The following is a 27,971-nucleotide window of genomic DNA, read 5'->3' as shown; positions in this document are numbered from 1 at the left end:
AGCACCATTTATTATATAGGGAATCTTTTCCCCATTTATTGTTTTTGTCAGGTTTGTCAAAGATAAGATGGTTGTAGATGTGTGGTATTATTTCTGAGGCTCTGTTCTGTTCCATTGGTCTATATCTCTGTTTTGGTACCAGTACCATGCTGTTGTGGTTACTGTAGCCTTGTAGTATAGTTTGAAGTCAGGTAGCGTGATGCCTCCAACTTTGTTCTTTTGGCTTAGGATTGTCTTGGCAATGTGGGCTCTTTTTTGGTTCCATATGAACTTTAAAGTAATTTTTTCCAATTCTGTGAAGAAAGTCATTGGTAGCTTGATGGGGGTGGTATTGCGTCTATGAATTACCTTGGGCAGTATGGCCATTTTCACGATGTTGATTCTTCCTATCTATGAACATGGAATGTTCTTCCATTTGTTTGTGTCCTCTTTTATTTTATTGAGCAGTGGTTTGTAATTCTCCTTGAAGAGGTCTTTTATATCCCTTGTAAGTTGGATTCCTAGGTGTTTTATTTCCTTTAAAGCAATTGTGAATGGGAGTTCACTCATGATTTGGCTTTCTGTTTGTCTGTTATTGGTGTTTAGGGATGCTTGTGATTTTTGCACATTGATTTTATATCCTAAGATTTTGCTGAATTTGTTTATCAGCTTAAGGAGATTTTGGGCTGAGACAATGGGGTTTTCTAAATATACAATCATGTAATCTGCAAACAGGGACAATTTGACTTCCTCTCTTCCTAAATGAGTACTCTTTATTTATTTCTCCTGCCTGATTGCCCTAGCCAGAACTTCCAACACTATGTTGACTAGGAGTGGTGAGAGAGGGTATCCCTGTCTTGTTCCAGTTTTCAAAGGGAATGCTTCCAGTTTTTGCCCATTCAATATGAGATTGGCTGTGAGTTTGTCATAAATAGCTCTTATTATTTCAAGATACGTCCCATCAATACCTAGTTTATTGAGAGTTTTTAGCATGAAGGGCTGTTGAATTTTGTCAAAGGCCTTTTCTGCATCTATTCAGATAATCATGTGGTTTTTGTCTTTGGTTCTGTTTATATGCTGGATTACATTTATTGAATTGCATATGTTGAACCAGTCGTGCATCCCAGGGATGAAGCCAACTTAATTGTGGTGGATAAACTTTTTGATGTGCTGCTGGATTTGGTTTGCAGTATTTTACTGAGGATTTTCCCATCGATGTTCATCAGGGATATTGGTCTAAAAATCTCTTTTTTGTTGTTTCTCTGCCAGGCTTTGGTATCAGGATGATGCTGGCCTCATAAAATGAGTTACGGATTCCCCCTTTTTCTATTGATTAGAATAGTTTCAGAAGGAATTGTACCAGTTCCTCTTTGTACCTCTGGTAGGATTCAACTATGAATCTGTCTGGTCCTGGACATTTTTTGGTTGGTAGGCTATTAATTATTGCCTCAATTTCAGAGCCTGTTATTGGTCTATTCAGGGATTCAACTTCTTCCTGGTTTAGTCTTGGTAGGGTGTATGTGTCCAGGAATTTATCTATTTCTTCTAGATTTTCTAGTTTATTTGTGCAGAGGTGTTTACAGTATTCTCTGATGGTAGTTTGTATTTCTGTGGGGTCGGTGGTGATATCCCCTTTATCGTTTTTTATTGCATCTATTTGATTCTTCTCTCTTCTTTATTAGTCTTGCTAGCAGTCTATCTATTTTGTTGATCTTTTCAAAAAACCAGCTCCTGGATTCATTGATTTTTTTTGAAGGGTTTTTGTTCTCTATCTCCTTCAGTTCTGCTCTGATCTTAGTTGTTTCTTGCCTTCTGCTAGATTTTGAATGTATTTGCTCTTGCTTCTCTAGTTCTTTTAATTGTGACTTTAGGGTGTCAATTTTAGATCTTTCCTGTTTTCTCTTGTGGGCATTTATTGCTAAAAATTTCCCACCACACGCTGCTTTAAATGTGTCCCAGAGATTCTGGTATGTTGTATCTTTGTTCTCATTAAAGAACATCTTTATTTCTGCCTTCATTTCATTATGTATCCAGTAGTCATTCAGGAGCGGGTTGTTCAGTTTCCATGTAGTTGAGTGGTTTTGAGTGAGTTTCTTAATCCTGAGCTCTAGTTTGATTGTACTGTGGTCTGAGAGACAATTTGTTATAATTTCTGTTTTACATTTTCTGAGGAGTGCTTTACTTCCAACTATGTGGTCAATTTTGGAATAAGTGCGATGTGGCACTGAGATTTCTGTAGATGTCTTATTAGGTCTGCTTGGCATAGAGCTGAGTTCAAGTCCTGGATATCCTTGTTAACTTTCTCTCACGTTGATCTGTCTAATGTTGACAGTGGGGTGTGAAAGTCTCCCATTATTATTATGTGGGAGTCTAAGTCTCTTTGTAGGTCTCTAAGGACTTGTTTTATGAATCTGGGTGCTCCTGTATTGAGTGCATACATATTTAGGATAGTAAATATGTATGATAGGATTGTTGTAAATATGTAAGATAGGATTGTTGAATTGATCTCTTTATCATTACATAATGGCCTTCTTTGTCTCTTTTGACCTTTGTTGGTTTAAAGTCTGTTTTATCAGAGACTAGATTGCAACCCCTGCTTTTTTGTTTTGTTTTGTTTTCCTTTTGCTTGATAGATCTTCCTCTATCCTTTATTTTGAGCCTATGTGAGTCTCTGCACATGATATGGTCTCCTGAATACAGCACACTGATGGGTCTTGACTCTTTATCCAATTTGCCAGTCTGTGTCTTTTAATTGGAGCATTTATCCCACTTACATTTAAGGTTAATATTGTTATGTGTGAATTTGATCCTGTCATTCTGATGTTAGCTGGTTATTTTTCCCATTAATTTATGCAGTTTCTTCCTAGCATCAATAGTCTTTACAATTTGGCATGTTTTTGCAGTGGCTGGTACCAGTTGTTCCTTTCCATGTTTAGTGCTTCCTTCAGGAGCTCTTGTAAGGCAGGCCTGGTAAAAGAGAGAATAATATGAATAGCTTGGAACCAAAGAAAATATGGAGAATGGAAGATAGAGGAAAGTTGTTTCCTAAGTATATTAAATAATTGATTAGGGTCAGAAAAGTCACAAATAGATGAAAAAGATTTTGTGACATCTAGTGTTGCTTATATTATCTGGTTTTATTTCTATATGCAAAACTGTGTTTTTTTAATATTTAGTTCATTAATAGTAGTGATATGCACTAAAAATACTTAAGTAATTCTGTAATTTTGATGTAAAATTTGTGGATTTTTTCAGCCCCAGAAAGATTTTGCAAAGTATATAGAAATGCATGTTGTAGTTGAAAAACAATTGGTAAGTATATTCTGATTTATTTATGTCATTTAATATTTGCAATGAGGGATTGTAATAATAATTTGGAATAAATTTTTAACAGAAATGAATTAATGATGATTTTGCCTTAGCTCTATGTTAATGCACTTTAAATTATTAGTATCAGGAGTAAATTGAGAATAAAATTTTATATAGTGTTTAATTTTATGAATAGCGATGTAAAGAAAATAATTGCTACCTCTATAATAGTTTACAAATAGTTTTAGAATTATTATAGAAACTTGTATGTGTTCTAGAACCGTATTGAATTTTAAAAATAATGCTTGACATTTTGGATATTATTTAAAAAGAAATAAAAGTTTCCCATCTGTACAGTTTTTTGGTAGACAGGAAAATAATGGCTTATACTGGGGATGAAAGGTGGTGATAAAGTATTTTAATGATAAATGTGGTAAACTTGGGTAAAATAAGTGATCAAAACGTTTATTATTTATTTTTTTATTTTATTTTTATGTATTTACTTTTTTGAAATGGAGTCCCACTTTGTTGCACAGACTGGAGTGCAATGGCATGATCTTGGCTTGCTGCAACCTCTGCTTCCCAGGTTCAAGCGATTCTCCTACTTCAGCCTCCCTAGTAGCTGGGAGTACAGGCACCTGTCATCATGCCTGGCTAATTTTTTTTTTTTTTTTTGTATTTTTGTAGAGACAAGGTTTCACCATGTTGGCCAGGCTGGTCTTGAGCTCCTGACCTCAGGTGATCCACCCACTTCATCCTCTCAAACTGCTGGGATTACAGGTGTGAGCCACTGCACCTGGCCAATAAGTTTACTTTTAATCATTCAAAATGTTATGTCTTTCAAGATTTCCTCACGAAATTAAATTATAATTATTTGAAATTAAGAACTCCTATTATAACTTTATTTTCTTTTTTTTCCATTTTCCCCTCTATTTTGTAGGCAAATTTCCAACTTTATCATGAAAAATATATGTTTTCTTAATGTGTTTTGGAGTTTTGCATTGTGTTTCTCTATATTCATTCCTGAACTTTCTATTCTTGTTTCATGCATGCAAAATCTTCTTTGCCTCCCTGAAGACAATATTAAAATTTTATTTCAGTACATCAGCTCTGAACATAGACCTTTTCAGTATTATACCCTTCTTTTCAGCACCTACATTTAATGTTAAACATTTTATTCAAATGTCCAGTCATTTCATATTTAAAAGGAGGGCTGTATTGTCTTACCAGGTTCTTTGCTGTGGGGCGACTTGCACACAGTGAACAAAATACTTTGCAAGTGGCTCTACCATTTTCTGTTACCAACAGCAATATATGAGAGTTTTAATCACTTTACATCTTTGCTAATACTTGTTTTTGTCCCTTTGTTTATAATCATTCTAGTGGACATTGACTGCTATCACATGGTGGTTTTAATTTATATATCTCTAATGACTCACAATGCTGAGCATCTTTTCATATGTGTATTAACCATAGATCTATGTTCTTTTGTGAAATGTCTATTCAAATATTTTGCCTATTTCTTAATCTTATTGCTTGCCTTAATATTAAAATATAAATGTCCCTCATATATTGTACACACAGATTTTTCAACTGAAAATATTTGCAAATATTTTTACTAGAAAATTTTTACTAGGAAATATTTGCAAATATAAAGGCATAAGTCCCATTTAATTATTGTGTATAGTGTGAAATATGGTTCTAAATTAATCATTTTGCATGTGTAAAACTAATTAGAACAAGACCAGTTGTTCAAAATGTTATCATTTCCCCAGGGAAATGCCTTGCACCTTTGTCCATAACAAACTGGTAATCAATACTTATTGAGCATTTATTTCTGGATTCTGAATTCTATTTTCACTGATCAGTATGTCTATCAAAGCACCCGTACTTGAATATCATCACTTGAATATTCTAGATTTACAGAAATTTTTGAAATCAGGAAATCTAAGTCTTACAACTTTTTTTTTTTTAATTCTACTTTAAGTTCTGGGATATATGGGCACAATGTGCAGGTTTGATATATAGGTATACATGTGCCATGTTGGTTTACTGGACCCATTATGTCATCATTTACATTAGGTATTTCTCCTAATGCTGTCCCTCCCCCAGCCCCTGACCCCCCGACAAGCCCTAGTGTGTGATGTTCCCCTCCCTGGGTCCAAGTGATCTCATTGTTCAGTTCTCATCTATGAGTGAGAACATGCAGTGTTTGGTTTTCTGTCCTTGTGATAGTTTGTTCACAAGGATGGTTTCCAGCTTCATCCATGTCCCTGCAAAGGATATGAACTCATCCTTTTTTATGGCTGCATAGTATTCCATGGTGTATACGTGCCACATTTTCTTAATCCAGTCTATCATTGATGGACATTTGGGTTTGTACCAAGTCTTTGCTATTGTGAATAGTGCCGCAATAAACATATGTGTGCATGATTTATAATCCTTTGGGTATATACCCAGTAATGGGATTGCTGGGTCAAATGGTAATTCTAGTTCTAGATCCTTGAGGAATCGCCACACTGTCTTCCATAATGGTTGATCCAATTTACACTCCCACCAACAGTGTAAAAGCATTCCTATTTCTTCACATCCTCTCCTACAACTTTTATTTTATTTTATTTTATTTTATTTTTGAGACAGAGTCTCATTCTGTCACCAGTCTGGAGTGCAGTGGCACAATCTCGGCTCACTGCAACCTCTGCCTCCTGGGTTCAAGAGATCCTTCTGCCTTAGCCTCCCAAGTAGCTGGGACTACAGGCACACACCACCACACCCAGCTAATTTTTGTATTTTTAGTAGAGATGGGGTTTCACCATGTTGGCCAGGATGGCCTCGATCTCTTGACCTCGTGATCTGCCTGCCTCGGCCTCCCAAAGTGCTGGGATCACAGGCATGAGCCACCATACCTGGCCAACTTTTTTTATTTTTTAAAAAATATTTAGCAATTCTGTGTCTTTTGAATTTCCATTTAAGACTACCTTATCCATTTCTGCAAAAAGGATGATTATATTTTGATAGATACTGTGTTAATTCTATAGATCAATTTGGAAAGGATATTTATTTTAACAATTTTGAATACTCTAATCCATGATCATCATATGTCCACCCCACTATTTAGATCTTCTTTGATTTCTCTCAGCAATATTTGGTAGTTTATCAGTATATGAGTCTTTTGCTTTTTGTTAAATCTATTCCTATTTCCTAATCTTGTTTCTAATATGATTACTTTTCATATTTTCATTTTGATTGTTTAGTGTAAAAAAAGTTATCTGATCTTGTATCTTGTGATTTTTGCGAAAAATGTTTATTACTTGTAATTCTCTGTGTATGTGTGTTTGCGTGTATTCCTTAAGACTTTCTGCATACAGGATCATTTTGTGATAAAACATAACTTTGTTTTAGCTTTTCCAGTGTGAAGCCTTTTTATTTATTTTCTTGCAATATTACCTTTGCTGGAATCTCCAGGACAATGTTTAAATGTAAGTTGAGAGAAGTGTTGTAGTTTTAATGTTTGTAGGAAAGTCATAGACTCACCATTTAATGTGGTAATAAATATTAGCTGCAGTGTTGTTGTTGTTATTGTTGTTTTTCTCATGAGTAGGTGTTGAGTTTTGTGAAATGTATATTCTGTGTCTGTTCAGATGACTGTGGGAATTTTTGGTCATTATATTAAGTGTCTGACATTAAAATTCCACTTGATCATGATGCATAATCATTTTTATATGTTTCTGACTTCAGCTTGCTAACGTTTTTCTTAGGTTTCCTTTGTATATATAGTGCACTATATTTATTCTGGATGTTGGAAATATGAGATCAGGGTAGCAGCATGGTTACATTCTGGAGAGGGCTCTCTTCCTAGCCTACAGATGGCCACCAAAAAGCAAGCTCTCTAGTATCTCTTCCCATAAGGGCACTAATCTCATAATGAGGGGCCCACCCCATGACCTCATGGAAACCTTAGGATATCCCAAAGATACCATTTCCAAATACTGTCACAATGGGGATCAGGGTTTCAAAATATGAAATTTTGGAGAAAGATCATTTACTCCATAGCACTCCATCCGTCACTTCCCCATATTCATGTCCTTCTCACAAACAAAATGTGCTCATTACATCCTAACAGCTCCAACTCTAACATTTAAAGTCCAAAGTCTCATCTAAATATCATCTCAATCTGTCATGGGTGAGACAGGATGTACAATTCATACTGAGGTAAAATTCTTCTCCAGCTATGAAACCTGATAAGGAGAACTTTGTGTTCCATAGGGAGAAACAGGAAAGAAGCAAAGGGCCATGGCTTCCAAGCAAGTCTGAAAGTCTAGCAAGACAAATTTATTTAGATTGTAAGCTTCAAGAATAATACTCTTTGGCTTGGTGCCACTTTTCCAGGTCTACTGGGAGAGCAGTGTCACTTCCATGGTTGGGGTCATTGTGCGGTCCTGCCAGCAAGGCTACAGGCAGAGGCCATCCAAACTGTGGAAATTAAGGCAGTGGCTCTGATCATCTCTGAATCACCTTCAGGCTATGTTTTCCTCTTCTTGAATAATAGTGCTCATTTTCAGCTCATTTCAGATCTATCATTCCATCCTGTCTATCCCGGCCCGCGGGATAGTCAGAGCAGGCCCTGGAGGAGGGGGTGGGAATTTGGGGAACAAGAGACATGGGAAATGGAGACAAGACAGTGCTCTGATCAAGTCTCGTTTAATGGCGGTAATGCACTGCCTTATATACACTTGGAAGGGAAGGGGTTGGGCTAAGGCGGAAATGATCTCATTGCCGAGGGCATGGCCAGGTTAGTTTCGGTTTCTCCGGTCGGACATCATGTTGCGCTTGCGCTATTAAGTAACAATTTTCCCAGGCGCGGGAAAAGTGAGTGAAGAAGAAGCAGGAAGAGCGCCATCTTTAATGAGGTATTAGTACAGGGGAAAAAAGGCAAAGATAGGGAGAAGGTGTGGGGTGGAAATGAATATAGCTCAGGCGTTTAATCCTCAATTATTATTTGCTATGGCCGGGGCATGCAGCTCCGGACAGGTCCCCCTTTTTATATTTTTATGATAAGAAAACCCCTCGGGAACTGCGCATGTCTTAGGTTGGGTCAACTCACCCCCACCTTCTAGGCCCGTCATGGGATAAGGCAGCAGCAAGGGTGGCCCTCCTGTCTTAGGCTCCGATGGAGATAGTGTCCTCTTACCCATCATTGACTGTCCAGTTCAGCACACAGGGGAGGTGGTCTTATTAAGGTAAATAAGACTCACCATTTTCAGTCATCTCAAGGCGATGATAATGGACCTGTATAGGTTTGGCCTGGAAGGCCTCAATTTGTTGTCTGACAAATGCCATAAGCTTATTAAGGATTATAGGCCCGAGAGTGAGGAAAAGTAGAAGGGTGAGTAAAGGACCAAGAAATGGCAGGAGATAGGAGATAGTCCATCGAGTCCAGTCCATAGTGGATTGGTGGCCAAGCCTTTTCTGCGCTTTTCTAGTTCTTCTTGCAAAGTTTTTATCTTATCTCTGACGATTCCGGATTTGTTGGCGTAAAAACAGCACTTTTCCTGTAAGGCCAAACATATCCCTCCCTGTTCTGCCGTTAACAAATCTAGACCTCTTCTATTCTGGAGAACTACTTCAGCTAACGAGTCTACTTGGTCTTGTAAATCTTGTATAGTACTGGATAAGGTCTGTACATCTGAAATTAATTGATTGGATAATTTAGTATATTGGGTTAGTGAGACTCCTAGGCCTGTGGCTCCTGTAGTAAAAGCAGTGGTGATTCCTAGTCCAGCCAACAAGGGAATAAATTGTATGGCTCGCTTCGGTCTATAAATAAAATGTTCAATAGCAGGGATGGGGATAGGTTCATCTCCAGGGATGATATCAATGTCGGGGAGAAGAGTGGCCAGAACACAAAGCCCTGTCCAATTTGTAGGTAGATATGTATATGCCATGTTGTTTCCACAAACGAAAACCGAGCCATTTATAGCACACAAAGGGTTGGTGGCATTGATTATGGAAGTACAGTTGCCAAACACAACATAGCCTAAATCAATTTCTTTAGTGTTATTATATGATGGTGAAAAGAGGCAAGAGGAATTAGAAAACGTCATCGGTTGAACTAAGGGGGGGGGGTAATAGGACAGGAATTATTTACTAAGGATTCATTTGAGTAATTGACATAGGGCAATGAAAGGTTAGGTATGGCTAGAGGAATAGGGGGGCCCATTTTAAGACAAAGCCAACAATCGTGGGCCAGGCTTGTATTGGACATTTGAAGTAAATTGTAAGTAGCATTGAGGATATCAAAGGTTTGGGCATCGAGCTTAAAATTACCTCTAAGCTCAGGCAGGGCTAAAGGGTGATATTGAAGTTCAGGATAAGAAGCTTTATGAATTTCTTCTAATTTTTTCTGGACGGTTTTAATTCTTGCAATATCTAATGGGCCTCCTCCATCAGAAATGTGAATGGGGGCGGTAGTGCTCCAACAAACAGGCTTTCCTTTTTGGCCGTTACAAGGAGATTGTACAAGTTTATTAGTGGATCCTAATACTTGTACGTCATTAATGCCTCCAGTTTGTGTTTTTAGTAATGTGGCCGTATAATATGTTCTATTGCCTGATTTGCATTGTTGATAGGATGTATAACAGGAACTATGTACAGAAGATTGGAAAGAGCTACAAGGGCATTCTAGGAGCAGCCCGTTAGGTGAGGTATCTCTTGGGGTAGACTTACATTTCCATAACTGGTTTGGCATTAGGTAAGCTGTCTTGCCCGTGCAGGTCACCTGGGTGATTCTATCTGACGGAGGTTCAGATATTTGTCCCCCTCTGCAGTCACAAGGCTGGCCGTATTGTTTTCGTAATAATTCTCTTGCCTTACGAGGGTCACCAAAACCTGCATAGACTGTCACTATGTTATATACAGCGATTATTCTCCAAAGGAATTTCATGTTAGGCTTCATTTTCTGAAAAACAAGAAGGAAAGAACTTCTCAGGGAGATTTATCTTCCCTGGACTGACAATGGTTATGATTTATTTGTCTTACCAGTCTTTCAGGCAGCCATCTGACTGCATCATTTTTTTTGTGAGAAGATGCATACTGAGCCTCTTCCCCAAATTAAAACTGGATCGGGGCCATGCCATGAACTATCGAGTGGATCTTTCCATTTTACCATTGCAAACTGTTTTTGAGATTCAGGATGTTTTGAGATTCAGAAACGGTCGGCAGCCGATTTTCCATGACTGTCCAAATTTAAAAAATTAAGGATAAACAGGGCATGATTGAGTATGTTTCTGGGGGTACCCTTCACGGGGTACCAGCTCACCCCTTTTAATTTTGTGATAATAGTTTTTAATGACAGATGAGCTCTTTCTACTATACCTTGTCCTTGGGGATTATAGGGAATGCCTGTGGTATGTTTAATTTGTAGGGTATTACAAAATTGTAAGAAGGTTTTGGCTATATAACCGGGGCCATTATCTGTTTTGATTTGTTTGGGTATTCCTAAAATAGAAAAGCAGTGTAATAAATGAGCTATGACATGTTTGGTGGCCTCTCCTGTTTGGAGAGTTGCACTGATGAATCCACTATAGGTGTCTATGCATACATGGATATATTTTACTTGACCGAATTCTAAGTGGTGAGTAACGTCCGTTTGCCAAATTTTGTTGGGGATGAGTCCTCAGGGGTTAACTCCTAGATGGGGAACAGGTAAATATGTTATGCAGTTGGCGCATTGTTTAACTATTTGTCGAGCTTGTTCTCTGGTAAGTTTAAACATAAGTCTTAAGGTTTGGGCGTTTAAATGATGTAAGGCATGTGCTTTTTGTGCTTGTTGCAAATTGTCTGTAATGACTGTGGCTATGGTTTTTGTTGCCGTGTCAGCTGTTGCGTTACCTTGTGTTAGAGGTCCCGGTAATCCTGAATGTGCTCTAATATGCCCAAGAAAAAAGGGAGTAGTCCTTTTTCGGATAAGTTGTTGACATTGCAAAAATAGGTTAGCTGTATCTGAAATATGTTTAATTTGAGATACGGTCTCTAAGAGGGGTATTGAATGAGCCAGGTAGGCGCTGTCTGTATAAATGTTAAGTGGCTGACAAGGAAAAGCTGATAGTGCTGCAATTATAGCTTGCAATTCGACCAGCTGAGCTGATGTATAAGTGGTCTGGAATTTAACGACTACATTATTGTAAGTGTAAGCGGCAAGTCCTGTGGAAGATCCATCAGTGAAAATTAGTAATGCGTCATTGAGAGGTTCTTTACTGGTAATATGGGGAAATACAAACGCATGAAGTTTACAAAATTGAATAAGTTTGTTAGGTGGGTAATGGTTGTCAATCGCGCCAGTATAAGAAGCGAAAGCAATTGGCCAGGCTTCCGTATTTTGTAACAGCCAATGGATGCGTGATTGAGTGTAGGGCTGTATAATGGTAGAGGGTTCTATTCCAAAGTATTTTCTACTGTTTTCTCTTCCCAAGATAATTAGATCAGCTATGGCATCATAATAAGGCAACAAAACCTTTTTAGGGGAGGAGGGCAGGTGTACCCACATAATGGGATTGTTCTGCCAAAATAGGCCAGTAGGGGTTATTGTTGTGTTAAAAATAAGGAATATTAATGGCTGAGAATAATCAATACTGGTAACAAATTGTGTTGCAATGGCATGTTCTACCTGTTGGAGTGTTATTAATGCTTCTTTAGTAATGGACCTGGGGGATTTTGGATTAGAGTCTCCTTTTAATATATGGAAAAGAGGTTTTAACTCTCCTGTGGTGAGCTTTAAGTATGGTCGAAGCCAATTTATGTCTCCCAGTAATTTTTGGAAATCATTTAAAGTTTTTAAATGATCACGACGTATAACGGCCTTTTGATTAATGATTTTGGGTCCATTAATCTGGAAACCAAGATAAGTGTATGGATCTTGTAATTGTACCTTTTCTGGGGCTATTTGTAGTCCGGCTGCTGTTAACTCTTGTTTGAGTTGGGCGAAGCACTGTAAGACTTGTTCGCCAATTTCTCCTGCTATTAAAATATCATCCATATAATGTATAATATACATTTGTGCCCATGTTTTTCTGACTGGCTCTATAGCGGCAGCCACATATTTTTGACACAAGGTAGGACTATTGGCCATACCCTGAGGTAAGACTTTCCATTGATAGCGCTTCATTGGTTGTTTAAAATTTGTAGATGCAAGACTAAAGGCAAATCTTTTCTGGTCAGCAGGGTGAAGGGGAATTGTAAAAAAGCAATCTTTAAGGTCAATAACGATTTTAAACTATTTTTGAGGAATCGCAACCGGTGAAGGCAATCCTGGTTGTAAGGCACCCATAAGGATCATAGTGATATTTACTGCTCTTAAATCTTGTAAGAGTCTCCATTTACCAGACTTCTTTTTCATAATAAAAATAGGTGTATTCCAAGGGGAATTACTTTCCTCAATATGTCCTGCTGCTAATTGTTCCTGCACTAACTGTTGGGCAGCACTTAGTTTATCATTGAGTAAAGGCCACTGATCAACCCAAACGGGCTCATCTGACTTCCAAGTAATGGGGTCAGCGCACCTTTGGGGTGCAGGTATGTCAGTGGCCTGAGCTAAAAATTTCCAAACCCCTTTTTATCAAGTTGTCCTGAAACCAGTATAGGCTGTGGGATACCGTTCTCTCCTTTTCCAAGACCTTTACCAGGGGTGTATCCTTGAGTTAACATTTGTGCAGTAACTATATCATTTGGACTACACATTATAATTTTCATTTGAGAGAGTAGATCTCGCCCCCAAAGGTTAACAGGTAGGTAAGGGATGACAAATGGCTTAATGAGGCCTGAATTGTTTTCTTTATCTGTCCATGTTAGGTATTTAGAACTTTGTTTAGGATTACTGCTTTGTCCAATTCCTCTCAAGTGAGTTAAAGTTTCTGTAGTAGGCCAATGAGAGGGCCAATCTTCCTGTTTAATGATAGTTACATCAGCCCCTGTGTCTATTAGTCCAGTGAATGCCTTCCCGTCTAACCATCAGGTTAGAGAGGGTTTTTGATTTGTAATTGGTTGCACCCAATATATATCTGATGATCCAAAACCTTTTATATTTCTATTAGAGTATTGGATATTATTATCTGTTTTAACCAAAGGTAGCAGGAGTAACTGAGCTATTCTAACTCCTTGAGGGACAGTAATAATACTATCAATAGCTCTGGCCATAATTTTAATTTCTCCTTCATAATCATTATCGTTAACTCCAGGGAGGACTTATAAGCCTCTCATGGTGACACTACTTCTTCCTAAAAGTAGCCCAAAAATGTTAGGTGGTAAGGGTCCATATATTCCGGTATTTAAGGTTTGCGGTCCCATTTCAGGTGTTAGTATTGTGTGGGAGGTGGAACTGAGGTCCAATCCTGCACTCCCCGGGGTTGCTCTACTAAGTTTTGAAATGGATTGCTGTTGCTGGCTGGAACAAAGCTGACTGCCCCATATGCTTGTTTCGGGGCCTGAGGCTGGCCCCTCATCCCGTTTCCCTGCCTGGGGGGTAAAGGATTTCCTTGACTGTCAGTTTTAGATTTACATTCGTTTGCCCAGTGCCTTCCTCTTTTACACCTTGGGCAAAGGCCTGGGATTTTTGCTTCTGGACTCCTATTTTGGTTTTCACAGCAATCTTTTGCAAAGTGTCCCCTTTTACCGCATCTAAAACATCCCCCTTTATCTTTACCTTTGTTAATGAGGAAATCTCTTACTGTTTGGCTGCTAAAAGCGTCAGCCATTGCTAGGCCTTGTTGATATGAGGGCCCAATATCTGAACAAAGGCGAATGTATCCTGTTAAATCTGTTTTCTTTTGATAAGGTCTGATTGCCGCTTGGCAGGCGGGGTTAGCATTTTCATAAGCTAACTGTTTAACATAATCTACACCCGTTTCTGCATTTCCAAAGATTCTACCTGCCGTGGTCATAAGTCTATGCACAAAGTCTGAAAATGGCTCATCGGGTCCTTGTTTAACCGCTGTGAGCGAGGCCCCTGGATCTCCTTTAACGGGAAGTTTTCTCCAGGCCTTTGTAGCAGCAGCCTGGATTTGTGAGAACAGTCCAGGGTCATATTGCATTTAGGCCTGAGTGTCTGCATAATTACCTGAACCTGTTAACATATCAAAATCCCAACCGTTTCCTGCCTGTTGATTTCTTTTAGCTGTATCTCTACAATTTTCAAAGAACTCTGACTTCCAAATTAAGTGGTCTCCCCCAGAAAGAACTGCCCTGACTAAGGTATTCCAGTCTGTAGGAGTGAGCCAATTCTCAGCTACAGATTCCACTATAGCAAGAGTATATGGAGCAGTAGCCCCATACTGAGAGGCAGCAGTCTTTAACTCTTTTATAATAGTAAAATCAAATCCAGTATGATGCCTCCAAGCCTGTCCCTGTTCATCTATGGTTTCCGTGACCGGAAAAACGTCTTTGGGGGAGGAGTCTTCTCTATGTCAGCTAGCAACTAACCCCCCTCTTGGAACATGTTGTCCAGGCCGCTGAAGTGGGCGCAAGGAACCCTCCATAGCGTCTGAGTTAGGTATTTTTTCATTTCCTGTTTTTAGCTTTTGGAGTCTAATTATCAATGATTGATGTAACTCTTCAAGTTTAATCTGTTCTTCTAGTTGAGCAATTTTTTGCTTTAATTCTTCTTTGGGATCTATTGCTGCCATAACAATGGGCGCAGAAGCCTCATTATGTGTCTTATTATATGGGGGTGGGTATGAAGTAAAGGGAGGCAAATCAGGGTTGTGATATTTAGCCGCTTCTTCCTCTAAATCATCCCAATTTATATCCAATTGATTAGGCTTATTAATTTCCTCCTCCTTTTGAAGCATCTGTAAAATTGGGTATTTTTTTGGTTTGTTTTCGTGTGGTATTTCTTTATCTATTACAGAAGGAGACTTAATTTCCTCATGATCACTTTCGAGGGAAATGAGATCTTCCTCCGTATCTTGCGGAGGCTTTGTGAGGTTAGAGCGGGAGCTAACCTTTAAAATATGCTCTGTCTGAGCGACCGCAGCCATGACTTGCGGATCGGCCTCCTTCTTATCTATTAAATCTCTAATGAGGTTCCAATAAGAGAAGGCGGTTACAGGAATTTTTTCTGGCCCAAAAGTATTATAATAGTCCTGAAAACAATCCCCTACTCTACGCCATCTTTTAATATCAATAGTTCCTTCCTGTGGGAACCAAGGGCAAGTGTCTTTTACAAAATCAAAAAATTTAAGCAAATCATTACCTTTAACCTTTACTCCTCGTATCTTTAAAGCCTCTTTTAATTGTCCTACATATATTTGACGTTGGCTTAATTCTTGTCCCATTTCGGACGCGTCACTTACCTTCGATCCTGACGCAGCAGGTTCCCGCGGTGATCGGAAGAGTTTGACTCCTTTTGTCTTCGTTAGCGGTCGACCGTCCTTTGGCGTCCTCTTCCTCACGGAGTCCCTCGTTTCCAGGTCCCTGTTCGGGTGCCACATATCCCGGCCCGCGGGATAGTCAGAGCAGGCCCTGGAGGAGGGGGTGGGAATTTGGGGAACAAGAGACATGAGAAATGGAGACAATACAGTGCTCTGATCAAGTCTCGTTTAATGGCGGTAATGCACTGCCTTATATACACTTGGAAGGGAAGGGGTTGGGCTAAGGCAGAAATGATCTCATTGCCGAGGGCGTGGCCAGGTTAGTTTCGGTTTCTCTGGTTGGACGTCATGTTGCGCTTGCGCTATTAAGTAACAATTTTCCCGGGCGCGGGAAAAGTGAGTGAAGAAGAAGCAGGAAGAGCGCCATCTTTAATGAGGTATTAGTACAGGGGAAAAAAGGCAAAGATAGGGAGAAGGTGTGGGGTGGAAATGAATATAGCTCAGGCGTTTAATCCTCAATTATTATTTGCTATGGCCGGGGCGTGCAGCTCTGGACACCTGTCAAATATAAAAAATCTGGCGGCCCTCCTTCATTGTGTCCTGTCTGTATCCCCTTCAGTTAAAATAGGCAGTGTTTTCACTCATATAATCCCATAAGGTTTTTATCAAATGATTGTGCAGCCATTTTCTCAGTGTTCTCCTCAGAACAATCTTTACAACAAAGATAGGCAGGAAATCTCCAAATCTTCAACTTTTGGTTCCTCTTTGCTTTACAGTTTCTCTTGAATTTATCTCTATCATTTTGCATTTCAAGGTAACAGTCAGGAGGCACCATGCCACTCAGTGCTCTAACATTTTCTTGGAAATCTTCTCAATTAAATATCTTATTTTATCACTCACAAGTTTTACTTCCCACAAAACACTAGAACACAGTTTATATTACCTGCATTATATATATATTTATATATAATATATTTATAATATTATAATATTTATAACACAATATATTATATATAACCATTTTGTTTTTATTATGTGTCATACTTTGTTGAAAACTGGACATTTTTAATATAATACAGTTGGGCAATTCTGAATTCTGAAATCGTCGTTTCTGTTCTTCCATTGTTTGTTTGTTTAGTGCTTTGCTGGAGCAATTCTGAAGATTCTGCCTCTTTAGCAGTGTGTCATCACTGATGTCTTTGCATTTTTTTTTAACCCCGTTTTCATTTGTTGAGCCTGGATTCCTAGTGGTTGTCCTTGGGTTGGCATATCTTAGTGGTCAGTCAGTGACTGGTCAGAGTCAACGTTCCAACAACTTGAGAAAATAAGGCTTCCACTCTTTGTCAATGGATTTGCATTTGCATTGGAACAAGTATTCAATATCCAGGCTGTTTTCACTCTGGCAAACTTTACTTTCTGTAGGACTTACTCCCATCTCCTCTACCAGTGAGTCAGCCATGAATTTGTGCATAGCTTGGCCCTTTCCGATTTCCCCTGAGCATGGATGCTACCTTGTATATACATGGAATATTCCTGACTACCATGACTATATGGGTGCTTTTGAGACCATTATGGCTGTTGTATTGTTCACAATTTCATGTTATGTTTCTGGCTAATCTTCTGGTCTGTTGCTTAAAATAATCAGTTTCACAATCTATGTTTAGACGTGATGTTGGCCTTCCCTATTCATTTGCCACAGATGACTATTGTTTTTGACAATGTACCTGAGCATGTGGACTCGCACCTGTCAGCTTCAAATCATGTCATTATACTTTAATAGGGAAGCCATTAGATTCCTGGATTGAGCTGTTATGGTAGAATTGCCACAGGCTAGAGCTAGCGATGAGGATGGGAACAGCTCAGTTAAAATGCCACAGATTCCCATTATTATTATTATTATTATTTTACCATAGCATTAATAGTTTTTCTTTAATCAATTAGTCTTAAAGTTTTGTATTCCTTTGGTCATTTTACAGAGTCTTGAAATGATTTTTGACAATTTTGTCTTGTTTTATCTTTGTTTATTGTGCAAAGGATTTGCAGAACTTATCGTTTTTACCATTTCAGGAGTCTCACTATATGTTCTAAGTTTATTTCTGTGAATTTGCTTTTCATTGTCTTTGTAAACTAGATATTTTTTATAAAACATTTACTCCTTGTCATAGTCACCTTTAGATCCCCTAGTCATTTTTCTTGACCCATGCCTATCTGCCTAGGCATTTGACTGCCTCCTGTGCCTATCAAAACCTAATCCCCAATGTGATGGTATTAAGAGGGGGGATCTTTGAGAGGTGATTAGGTCATGAGGTCAAAGCCCTCATGAATGGGATTGATGTCTTTGTAAAACAGGTCTAAAAAGGTTTGTTTGCCCCTTTCACTCTATGAAGACACAGCTAGAAGGTACCATCTATGAGGAAATGAGCCCTCATCAGACACCAGATCTACCAGTGTCTTAATCTTGAATGTTCCAACCTCCAGAGTTGTGAGAAATAAATGTTTTTTAAAATAAGCTACTCAGCTTGTGATATTTTTGTTATAGCAACCTGAATGGACTAAGACAATCATGATTGCTCCACACATCTCAAATTCAAGGAGTAGAGAAGAAGTATACTCTAAGATACTGCAAGTACTTTAAGCAAGACATGTAAAGATATGCAATTTACCAGAATGCAAAATACCATGCATTCAGAAGCAAAAAAAAGAAGCTATTTTTAAATTTTACCATACTTATTTTTTACTGCAGTGTTTAGCATTTTGATGACTGTCCCATATTTTAATAATACTCATATCATAATTTTTTATAATTTTAATGTCAACATAAGTATTTCTTCCAGTGTCTTTACCTTTTAATTCCCTGATTTCTCTACTTCAATAGTGTTGTTCATCAACCTGCCTCAGCCACTGACTTTCATCATTATATATTACACTTGAGGATTACTATCACATTACTCTTCCCTACTCTTATATTCAAGCCTCTCAATCTTTGAATACTCCCTCTTATATTTCTCTTTCCCATTTCCAGACTTTAATATTTTATGCCACCAAGACATTTATCCATCAATTCTACTATTTTTGCATTGTCCCTTTCCATGTACTCAGTTCTTCCATTGAAAATCACATATCCTCTGGTTTCATGATTACTGTCATTCCCCTACAAACACCTGCAACTCCCTTGCCATTTTCCCTTTAGTTTCCTCTCTGGAAAAACCTCAAACCTGGTTAAATACAAGTTGACAAATAATTTGTTCACAACTGCAATAAAGCAAACAATGATAGGGCATGTTCTCACTTTAGTTCCATAAATCCTGAAACGTCATTATGCTCTCCACTGTCTTGCCTTGCTGACTCATATTTCGCTGATAAAAGAAATCAGAAGAGAACATCCACAAACTCTTGTCACTTTCTCAAGCACTTAGCCTGGATATTTAAACATGTACTCTGTTTTCCTTGCCATTACCACGAATGAGTTGGTGCTCCAGTCTAACACTAGAATTCCAAATGTGCACATTCACACTCAGCTCCTTAAGGATGTGGCTCTAACAATTCTTGTCCACATCAATTCTTATTAGTTCTTGGCCATCATTAAATAAGTATTCTCCCATATTAAAAACAAAACAAAACAAATAAACAAAGATAATCTTCCTTCTCTCCAGCTAATATGTCAATGTTTTGCTTTCACTTATAACGCTCCTTAAAAGGGTCATGTGTATTTACTAATCCCAGTACCACTCCTAGTATCTTTTCAGTCTAGTCTTATTTTCACTTTGATTCTTATTTCTATCCCCAAAATTAATTATGCTAAAGGACAACATTTCAACTAACTGAGTTTCAGAGTTCGAATTGGCTTTTATCAGCAATTAAATGAACAAGGCATCATCCAGTCTTCAAAATAGGAGTTCCAGGCATGGCAGAAAAGTCACCTTTTGTAAGGCAGCTTTATCAGAAACAAGGAAGAAGCATAGTGCAAAAAACGTGGATTGTTTAACATGAGATCACTCTGCTTGTACGGGATAAAACAGAGGGAACGTCATTATTTGGCTCAGGTTGACTGGGCACCTTTGGATTGGTTGCTGAGAATCCCCTATTTATTCTGAAAACTGGACCATTTAGGGATTTGGCTGTCATGTTTTCCTTGATTTCTCAGAAGGCCAGACCTTACAAGTAAACAACTTAAGTGTAGATGGTCATGTGGATTTATATTATGAATGACTCGCTTTGGGCCTGCCATGTTTTCTTTAACAGTTTCCACCTTTTGCCAGATTCCCAGTGATACCGAGCAGTTTGATCAAAATTTAGGGCGTTTGTGCCACTCTCAGTCGTCATGATGCTGCAGTTTTTTATTTAGTCTCAGAGTGAAATATTTAAATCACAATTTCAGGATCCATGGTTGATCTTTTCTGTTACTCTCAATCTTGTTCTAATTATAGAATTAGATCAACTGTGTGGGGGATAGCTGCAAGCAAGCATTAAGATTCATGAGAGGAGGCACTGCACTCCAGAGACTACTAGAATAACTACTAGCAAAACTGTATCCAATAATTGGTCATAATTCTTGATTACAGAGGTTCAATTTTTGACTCAAAGTCAACTTACGCTTAATCAACTAAAATAACCAAAGAAAAACAAAAGTTGATGGCTAGAAAAAATGATTTTTTTTTTTTCTCTGAGTTCAGAGGGCAGTTAGTTGAAAAGATTTCCAGATCTGAGCTTAAAGCCTATTTTTTCTGGCTTGCAGTTACGATGTCCCTGGTTATAGCACCAGGTGCTTTGGTGAACTCTCTGAGTATCTTGTACATTGGGCACAAACGTTTTCTCTTGAGATTTACATGAAGTTGTTCGGCTTCAGTTTGTAAGGGCTCCAATAATAAAGGTAGTTTTTGTTTTTAGTGATTCCAAGTCAGAAAAGTGCAGAAAACTGGAGATGTGAGTGTGAAGGGTCACACACAGATATTGGAGGAAATGAGAAGAATTCAGGATTCAGGTCAGTTTATAGGTGGGTAACGAAACCTCAAAAACAATGAACAGAGCTAGAATCTAATAATGAGGTCGGGGCGCAAGATGGCCGACTTGAATCAGCGGCATTTGGAGGTTCCCATTGAAAAAAGCCATAAGAAGCAAGTGAATCCTTCAGCCGCAACCAAGGTATCCAGGTTCTTTCATCAAAATTGACTAGAAGGCTGGCATAACCCACGGAGAGAAGGAAGAGCGGTGTGGTGCAGCAGTCCACCCGAGAGCCACATAGGGAAGGGGAACCTCCTCCCCCCAGCCAAGGGAGGCAGTGAGTGAGCATGCATCCCAGCTGGGGAAACTGTGCAACCTATGGATCCCACTTGTGAACCCACCCACGCCTCCGGGGCCTAGCATCCCAACCATGGAACAGGCAGATTCTTAGAGCCTTTCCGCTGGAGTCTGCTTAAGCCTACCTAACTCCCCAGGGAGGGGCGACCAGCACTGGCTGAGGCTGCCTGCTAAGCCATTTGAGCTCCTTGCGGGAGGGGCAGCAACCCAGCTCTGGAACTGCAACTGCTTACCATGCTGAGCTCGGGGTAAGGGCAGCAGCCATTTCTATAGCTCCAGGCTGCTCTTTCCCTGTGCTGGAGCCAGGAAGGCTGGAAGGCTTGTTCCCAAGACTTGTCCCCACTGCCCAACACATTGGCTGTGGCAGTCTGCGGCCAGCGTGCCTCTTTAGGTCTAATCCTCACCCATCCTCCTCAGTGGACAGGGCTTCCCTGTAGCATCTCTAATAACTCCAGCCAGAGACTCAGGGACAGAACCCGGATCTCTGTGGGCCTGAGCCCCCAGGGCGGTCGCAGTCTCTGCGGAGCAGCAGACTTAGCCTCTCCTCCTGGTAGTTCTGAGGTATCTGAACAGCCCAGATGAATGGGTTCCCCCAGTAAAACACACCTTCTCTACCGAGGAACAAAGTGCTTCATTAAACAAGTCCTACTCCCCATGCCACCCAACCAGGTGAGACATTCCAAGAGGGGTTGTCAGACCCCCTATAGAAGAGTAACCCTACTGGCACCACGTTGGTGCCCCTCAAGGTCAGAGGTCCCAGTAGAAGGAGCAGGCAGCAGTCTTGACTGCTTTCCAACCTTCTTCAGTGACATCTCCATGCACAGGAGCAAATCATATGAATAGGGTCTGAAGTGAACCCCCAGTATACTGCAGCAGCCCTACAGAAGAGGGACCTGACTTTTGAAAGAAAAACAAGCCAAAAGTGGCAACAATAGCATCAACAACAGCAACAACAAAAGGCCCCCACAAAAACCTCATCCAAGGGTCAGCAGCTTCAAAGACTGAAACTAGACAAACTCACAAATATGAGACGGAATCAATGAAACAATGCTGAAAACCCAAAAGCCCAGAGAGCCCCTTCTCCTCCAAATGATCACAGTGTCTCCCCATCAAGGGCACAGAACTGGCACAGAGGATCAGATGGACAAATTGACAGAAGTAGGCTTCAGAAGATGGTTAATAAAAAACTATGATTAGCTAAAGGAGCATGTTTTAACCCAATGCAAAGAAGCTAAGAACCTTAATAAAAGGTCAGAGGAATTGCTAACTAGAATAACCAGTTTAGAGAGGAACATAAATGAACTGATGGAACTAAAAAACACAGCATGAGAACTTCATGAAGCATACACAAGTATCAACAGCTGAATTAACGAAGCAGAAGAAAGGATATAAGAGTTTGAAGACCACCTTACTTAAATAAGACATGCAGACAAGAACAGAGAAAGAAAAGGAATGAACAAAGCCTTCAAAAAATATGAAACTTCAAAAAAAGACTAAACCTAAGATTGACTGGAGTATCAGAGGAAATTGGGAGAATGGAAACAAGCTGAAAAACACACTTCAGTATGTTATCCAGGAGAACTTCCTCAACCTAGCAAGACAGGCCAACATGCAAACTCAGGAAATACAGAGAACACCATTAAATTACACCATGAGAAAATCAACTCCAAGACACATAGTCATCAGATTCTCCAAGTTGAAATGGAGGAAAAACTGTTAAGGGCAGCCAGAGAGAAATGTCAGATCACCTACAAAGGGAAGCCCATCAGACTAACAGCAGACCTCTCAGCAGAAACTCTACAAGCCAGAAGAGATTGGGAGCCAATATTCAACATTTTTTTTTTTTTTAATTATACTTTAAGTTCTAGGGTGCATGTGGATAATGTGCAGGTTTGTTACATATGTATACCTGTGCCATGTTGGCGTGCTGCACCCATCAACTCGTCAGCACCCATCAACTCGTCAGCACCCATCAACTCGTCATTTACATCAAGAATAACTCCCAACGCAATCCCTCCCCCCTCCCCCCTCCCCCCTCCCCATGATAGGCCCCAGTGTGGGATGTTCCCCTTCCCGAGTCCAAGTGATCTCATTGTTCAGTTCCCACCTATGAGTGAGAACATGCGGCATTTGGTTTTCTGTTCTTAAGATAGTTTGCTGAGAATGATGGTTTCCAGCTGCATCCATGTCCCTACAAAGGACACAAACTCATTCTTTTTTATGGCTGCATAGTATTCCATGGTGTATATGTGCCACATTTTCTTAATCCAGTCTGTCACTGATGGACATTTGGGTTGACTCCAAGTCTTTGCTATTGTGAATAGTGCTGCAATAAACATACGTGTGCATGTGTCTTTATAACAGCATGATTTATAATCATTTGGGTATATACCCAGTAATGGGATGGCTGGGTCATATAGTACTTCTAGTTCAAGATCCTTGAGGAATTGCCATACTGTTTTCCATAATGGTTGAACTGGTTTACAATCCCACCAACAGTGTAAAAGTGTTCCTATTTCTCCACATCCTCTCCAGCACCTGTTGTTTCCTGACTTTTTAATGATTGCCATTCTAACTGGTGTGAGATGGTATCTCATTGTGGTTTTGATTTGCATTTCTCTGATGGCCAGTGATGATGAGCATTTTTTCATGTGTCTTTTGGCTGTATGAATGTCTTCTTTTGAGAAATGTCTGTTCATATCCTTTGCCCACTTTTCGATGGGGTTGTTTGTTTTTTTCTTGTAAATTTGTCTGAGTTCTTTGTAGGTTCTGGATATTAGCCCTTTGTCAGATGAGTAGATTGCAAAAATTTTCTCCCATTCTGTAGGTTGCCTGTTCACTCTGATGGTAGTTTCTTTTGCTGTGCAGAAGCTCTTTAGTTTAATGAGATCCCATTTGTCAATTTTGGCTTTTGTTGTCGTTGCTTTTGGTGTTTTAGACATGAAGTCCTTGCCCCTGCCTATGTCCTGAATGGTATTACCTATGTTTTCTTCTAGGGTTTTTATGGTATTAGGTCTAACATTTAAGTCTCTAATCCATCTTGAATTAATTTTTGTATAAGGAGTAAGGAAAGGATCCAGTTTCAGCTTTCTACTTATGGCTAGCCAATTTTCCCAGCACTATTTATTAAATAGGGAATCCTTTCCCCTTTTCTTGTTTCTCTCAGGTTTGTCAAAGATCAGATGGCTGTAGATGTGTGGTATTATTTCTGAGGGCTCTGTTCTGTTCCATTGGTCTATATCTCTGTTTTGGTACCAGTACAATGCTGTTTTGGTTACTGTAGCCTTGTAGTATAGTTTGAAGTCAGGTAGCGTGATGCCTCCAGCTCTGTTCTTTTGACTTAGGATTGTCTTGGCAATGCGGGCTCTTTTTTGGTTCCATATGAACTTTAAAGCAGTTTTTTCCAATTCTGTGAAGAAACTCATTGGTAGCTTGATGGGGATGGCATTGAATCTATAAATTACCTTGGGCAGTAAGGCCATTTTCACGATATTGATTCTTCCTATCCATGAGCATGGTATGTTCTTCCATTTGTTTGTGTCCTCTTTTATTTCACTGAGCAGTGGTTTGTAGTTCTCCTTGAAGAGGTCCTTTACATCCCTTGTAAGTTGGAGTCCTAGGTATTTCATTCTCTTTGAAGCAATTGTGAATGGAAGTTCATTCATGATTTGGCTCTCTGTTTGTCTGTTACTGGTGTATAAGAATGCTTCTGATTTTTGCACATTTATTTTGTATCCTGAGACTTTGCTGAAGTTTCTTATCAGCTTAAGGAGATTTTGGGCTGAGACAATGTGGTTTTCTAAATATACAATCATGTCATCTGCAAACAGGGACAATTTGACTTCTTCTTTTCCTAACTGAATACCCTTGATTTCTTTCTCTTGCCTGAATGCCCTAGCCAGAACTTCCAACACTGTGTTGAACAGGAGTGGTGAGAGAGGGCATCCCTGTCTTGTGCCAGTTTTCAAAGGGAATTTTTCCAGTTTTTGCCCATTCAGTATGATATTGGCAGTGGGTTTGTCATAAATAGTTCTTATTATTTTGAGATACGTTCCAACAATACAGAATTTATTGAGCGTTTTTAGCTTGAAGGGCTGTTGAATTTTGTCAAAGGCCTTTTCTGCATCTATTGAGAAAATCATGTGGTTTTTGTCTTTGGTTCTGTTTATATGCTGGATTACGTTTTTTGACTTGCGTATGTTGAACCAGCCTTGCATCCCAGGGATGAAGCCCACTTGATCCTGATGGATAAGCTTTTTGATGTGCTGCTGGATCTGGTTTGCCAGTATTTTATTGAGGATTTTTGCATCGATGCTCATCAGGGATATTGGTCTAAAATTCTCTTTTTTTGTTGTGTCTCTGCCAGGCTTTGGTATCAGGATGATGTTGGCCTCATAAAATGAGTTAGGGAGGATTCCCTCTTTTTCTGTTGATCAGAATAGTTTCAGAAGGAATGGTACCAGCTCCTCCTTGTACCTCCGGTAGAGTTCAGCTGTGAATCTGTCTGGTCCTGGACTTTTTTTGGTTGGTAGGCTATTAATTATTGCCTCAATTTCAGAGCCTGCTATTGGTCTATTCAGGGATTCAGCTTCTTCCTGGTTTAGTCTTGGGAGAGTGTAAGTGTCCAGGAAATTATCCATTTCTTCTAGATTTTCTAGTTTATTTGCGTAGAGGTGTTTATAGTATTCTCTGATGGTAGTTTGTATTTCTGTGGGGTCGGTGGTGATATCCCCTTTATCATTTTTTATTGCGTCTATTTGATTCTTCTCTCTTTTCTTCTTTATTAGTCTTGCTAGCGGTCTATCAATTTTGTTGATCCTTTCAAAAAACCAACTCCTGGATTCATTGATTTTTTGGAGGGTATTTTGTGTCTCTATCTCCTTCAGTTCTGCTCTCATCTTAGTTATTTCTTGCCTTCTGCTAGCTTTTGAATGTGTTTGTTCTTGCTTCTCTAGTTCTTTTAATTGTGATGTTAGAGTGTCAATTTTAGATCTTTCCAGCTTTCTCTTGTGTGCATTTAGTGCTATAAATTTCCCTCTACACACTGCTTTAAATGTGTCCCAGAGATTCTGGTATGTTGTATCTTTGTTCTCATTGCTTTCAAAGAACATCTTTATTTCTGCCTTCATTTCGTTATGTACCCAGTAGTCATTCAGGAGCAGGTTATTCAGTTTCCATCTAGTTGAACGGTTTTGATTGAGTTTCTTTGTCCTGAGTTCTAGTTTGATTGCACTGTGGTCTGAGAGACAGTTTGTTATAATTTCTGTTCTTGTACATTTGCTGAGGAGTGCTTTACTTCCAATTATGTGGTCAATTTTGGAATAAGTGTGATGTGGTGCTGAGTAGGATGTATATTCTGTTGATTTGGGGTGGAGAGTTCTATAGATGTCTATTAGGTCTGCTTGGTGCAGTGATGAGTTCAATTCCTGGATATCCTTGTTAACTTTCTGTCTCATTGATCTGTCTAATGTTGACAGTGGAGTGTTGAAGTCTCCCATTATTATTGTATTGGAATCTAAGTATCTTTGTAAGTCTTTAAGGACTTGCTTTATGAATCTGGGTGCTCCTGTATTGGATGGATATATATTTAGGATAGTTAGCTCTTCCTGTTGAATTGATCCCTTTACCATTATGTAATGGCCTTCTTTGTCTCTTTTGATCTTTGATGGTTTAAAGTCTGTTTTATCAGAGACTAGTATTGCAACTCCTCCTTTTTTTTGTTCTCCATTTGCTTGGTAGACCTTCCTCCATCCCTTTATTTTGAGTCTATGTATGTCTCTGCATGTGAGATGGGTCTCCTGAATACAGCAAACTGATGGGTCTTGACTCTTTATCCAGTTTACCAGTCTGTGTCTTTTAATTGGACCATTTAGTCCATTTACATTTAAGGTTAATATTGTTATGTGTGAACTTGATCCTGCCATTATGATATTAACTGGTTATTTTGCTCGTTAGTTGATGCAGTTTCTTCCTAGCCTCGATGGTCTTTACATTTTGGCATGTTTTTGCAATGGCTGGTACTGGTTGTTCCTTTCCATGTTTAGTGCTTCCTTCAGGGTCTCTTGTAAGGCAGGCCTGGTGATGACACAATCTCTAAGCATTTGCTTATCTGTAGAGGATTTCATTTCTCCTTCACTTATGAAACTTAGTTTGGCTGGATATGAAATTCTGGGTTTAAAATTCTTTTCTTTAAGAATATTGAATATTGGCCCCCACTCTCTTCTGGCTTGGAGAGTTTCTGCCGAGAGATCTGCTGTTAGTCTGATGGGCTTCCCTTTGTGGGTAACCCGACCCTTCTCTCTGGCTGCCCTTAAGATTTTTTCCTTCATTTCAACTTTGGTGAATCTGGCAATTATGTGTCTTGGAGTTGCTCTTCTCGAGGAGTATCTTTGTGGCATTGTCTGTATTTCCTGAATTTGAATGTTGACCTGCCCTACTAGGTTGGGGAAGTTCTCCTGGATGATATCCTGAAGAGTGTTTTCCAACTTGGTTCAATTTTCCCCCTCACTTTCAGGCACTCCAATCAGACGTAGATTTGGTCTTTTTACATAATCCCATACTTCTTGCAGGCTTTGTTCATTTCGTTTTCTTCTCTTTCTTTAGATTTCTCTTCTCACTTCATTTCATTCATTTGATCCTCAATCACTGATACTCTTTCTTCCTGTTGATCAAGTCAGTTACTGAAGCTTGTGCATTTGTCACGTATTTCTCGTGTCATGGTTTTCATGTCTGTCCATTTGTTCATGGCCTTCTCTGCATTAATTATTCTAGTTATCAATTCTTCCACTTTTTTTTTCAAGATTTTGAGTTTCTTCGCACTGGGTACATAATTCCTCCTTTAGCTCTGAGAAGTTTGATGGATTGGAGCCTTCTTCTCTCATCTTGTCAAAGTCATTCTCCATCCAGCTTTGATCCGTTGCTGGCGATGAGCTGCGTTCCTTTGCAGGGGGCGATGCACTCTTATTTTTTGAATTTCCAGCTTTTCTGCCCTGCTTTTTCCCCATCTTTGTGGTTTTATCTGCC

At 39.3% G+C, this 27,971-nt stretch overlaps 1 protein-coding gene across 1 annotated transcript in view; it reads left to right on the top strand.

The window, feature by feature from the left end:
- The window catches only part of LOC102125672 (disintegrin and metalloproteinase domain-containing protein 2-like), a 121,693-nt gene that overhangs the window by 24,853 nt on the left and 68,869 nt on the right, over positions 1-27,971 (top strand). Inside the window, exon 7 of the mRNA XM_045398178.2 lies at positions 3,235-3,291. Coding sequence (XP_045254113.2) covers positions 3,235-3,291 — 57 coding nt within the window. The remainder of the gene's footprint in view (positions 1-3,234; positions 3,292-27,971) is intronic.

This window comes from Macaca fascicularis, chromosome 8, assembly GCF_037993035.2.
Source record: "Macaca fascicularis isolate 582-1 chromosome 8, T2T-MFA8v1.1".
In the NCBI taxonomy this organism is placed as follows: domain Eukaryota; kingdom Metazoa; phylum Chordata; class Mammalia; order Primates; family Cercopithecidae; genus Macaca; species Macaca fascicularis.
The sequence above is the reverse complement of the archived record's forward strand: the minus strand, read 5'-3'. Positions and strand labels throughout refer to the sequence as shown.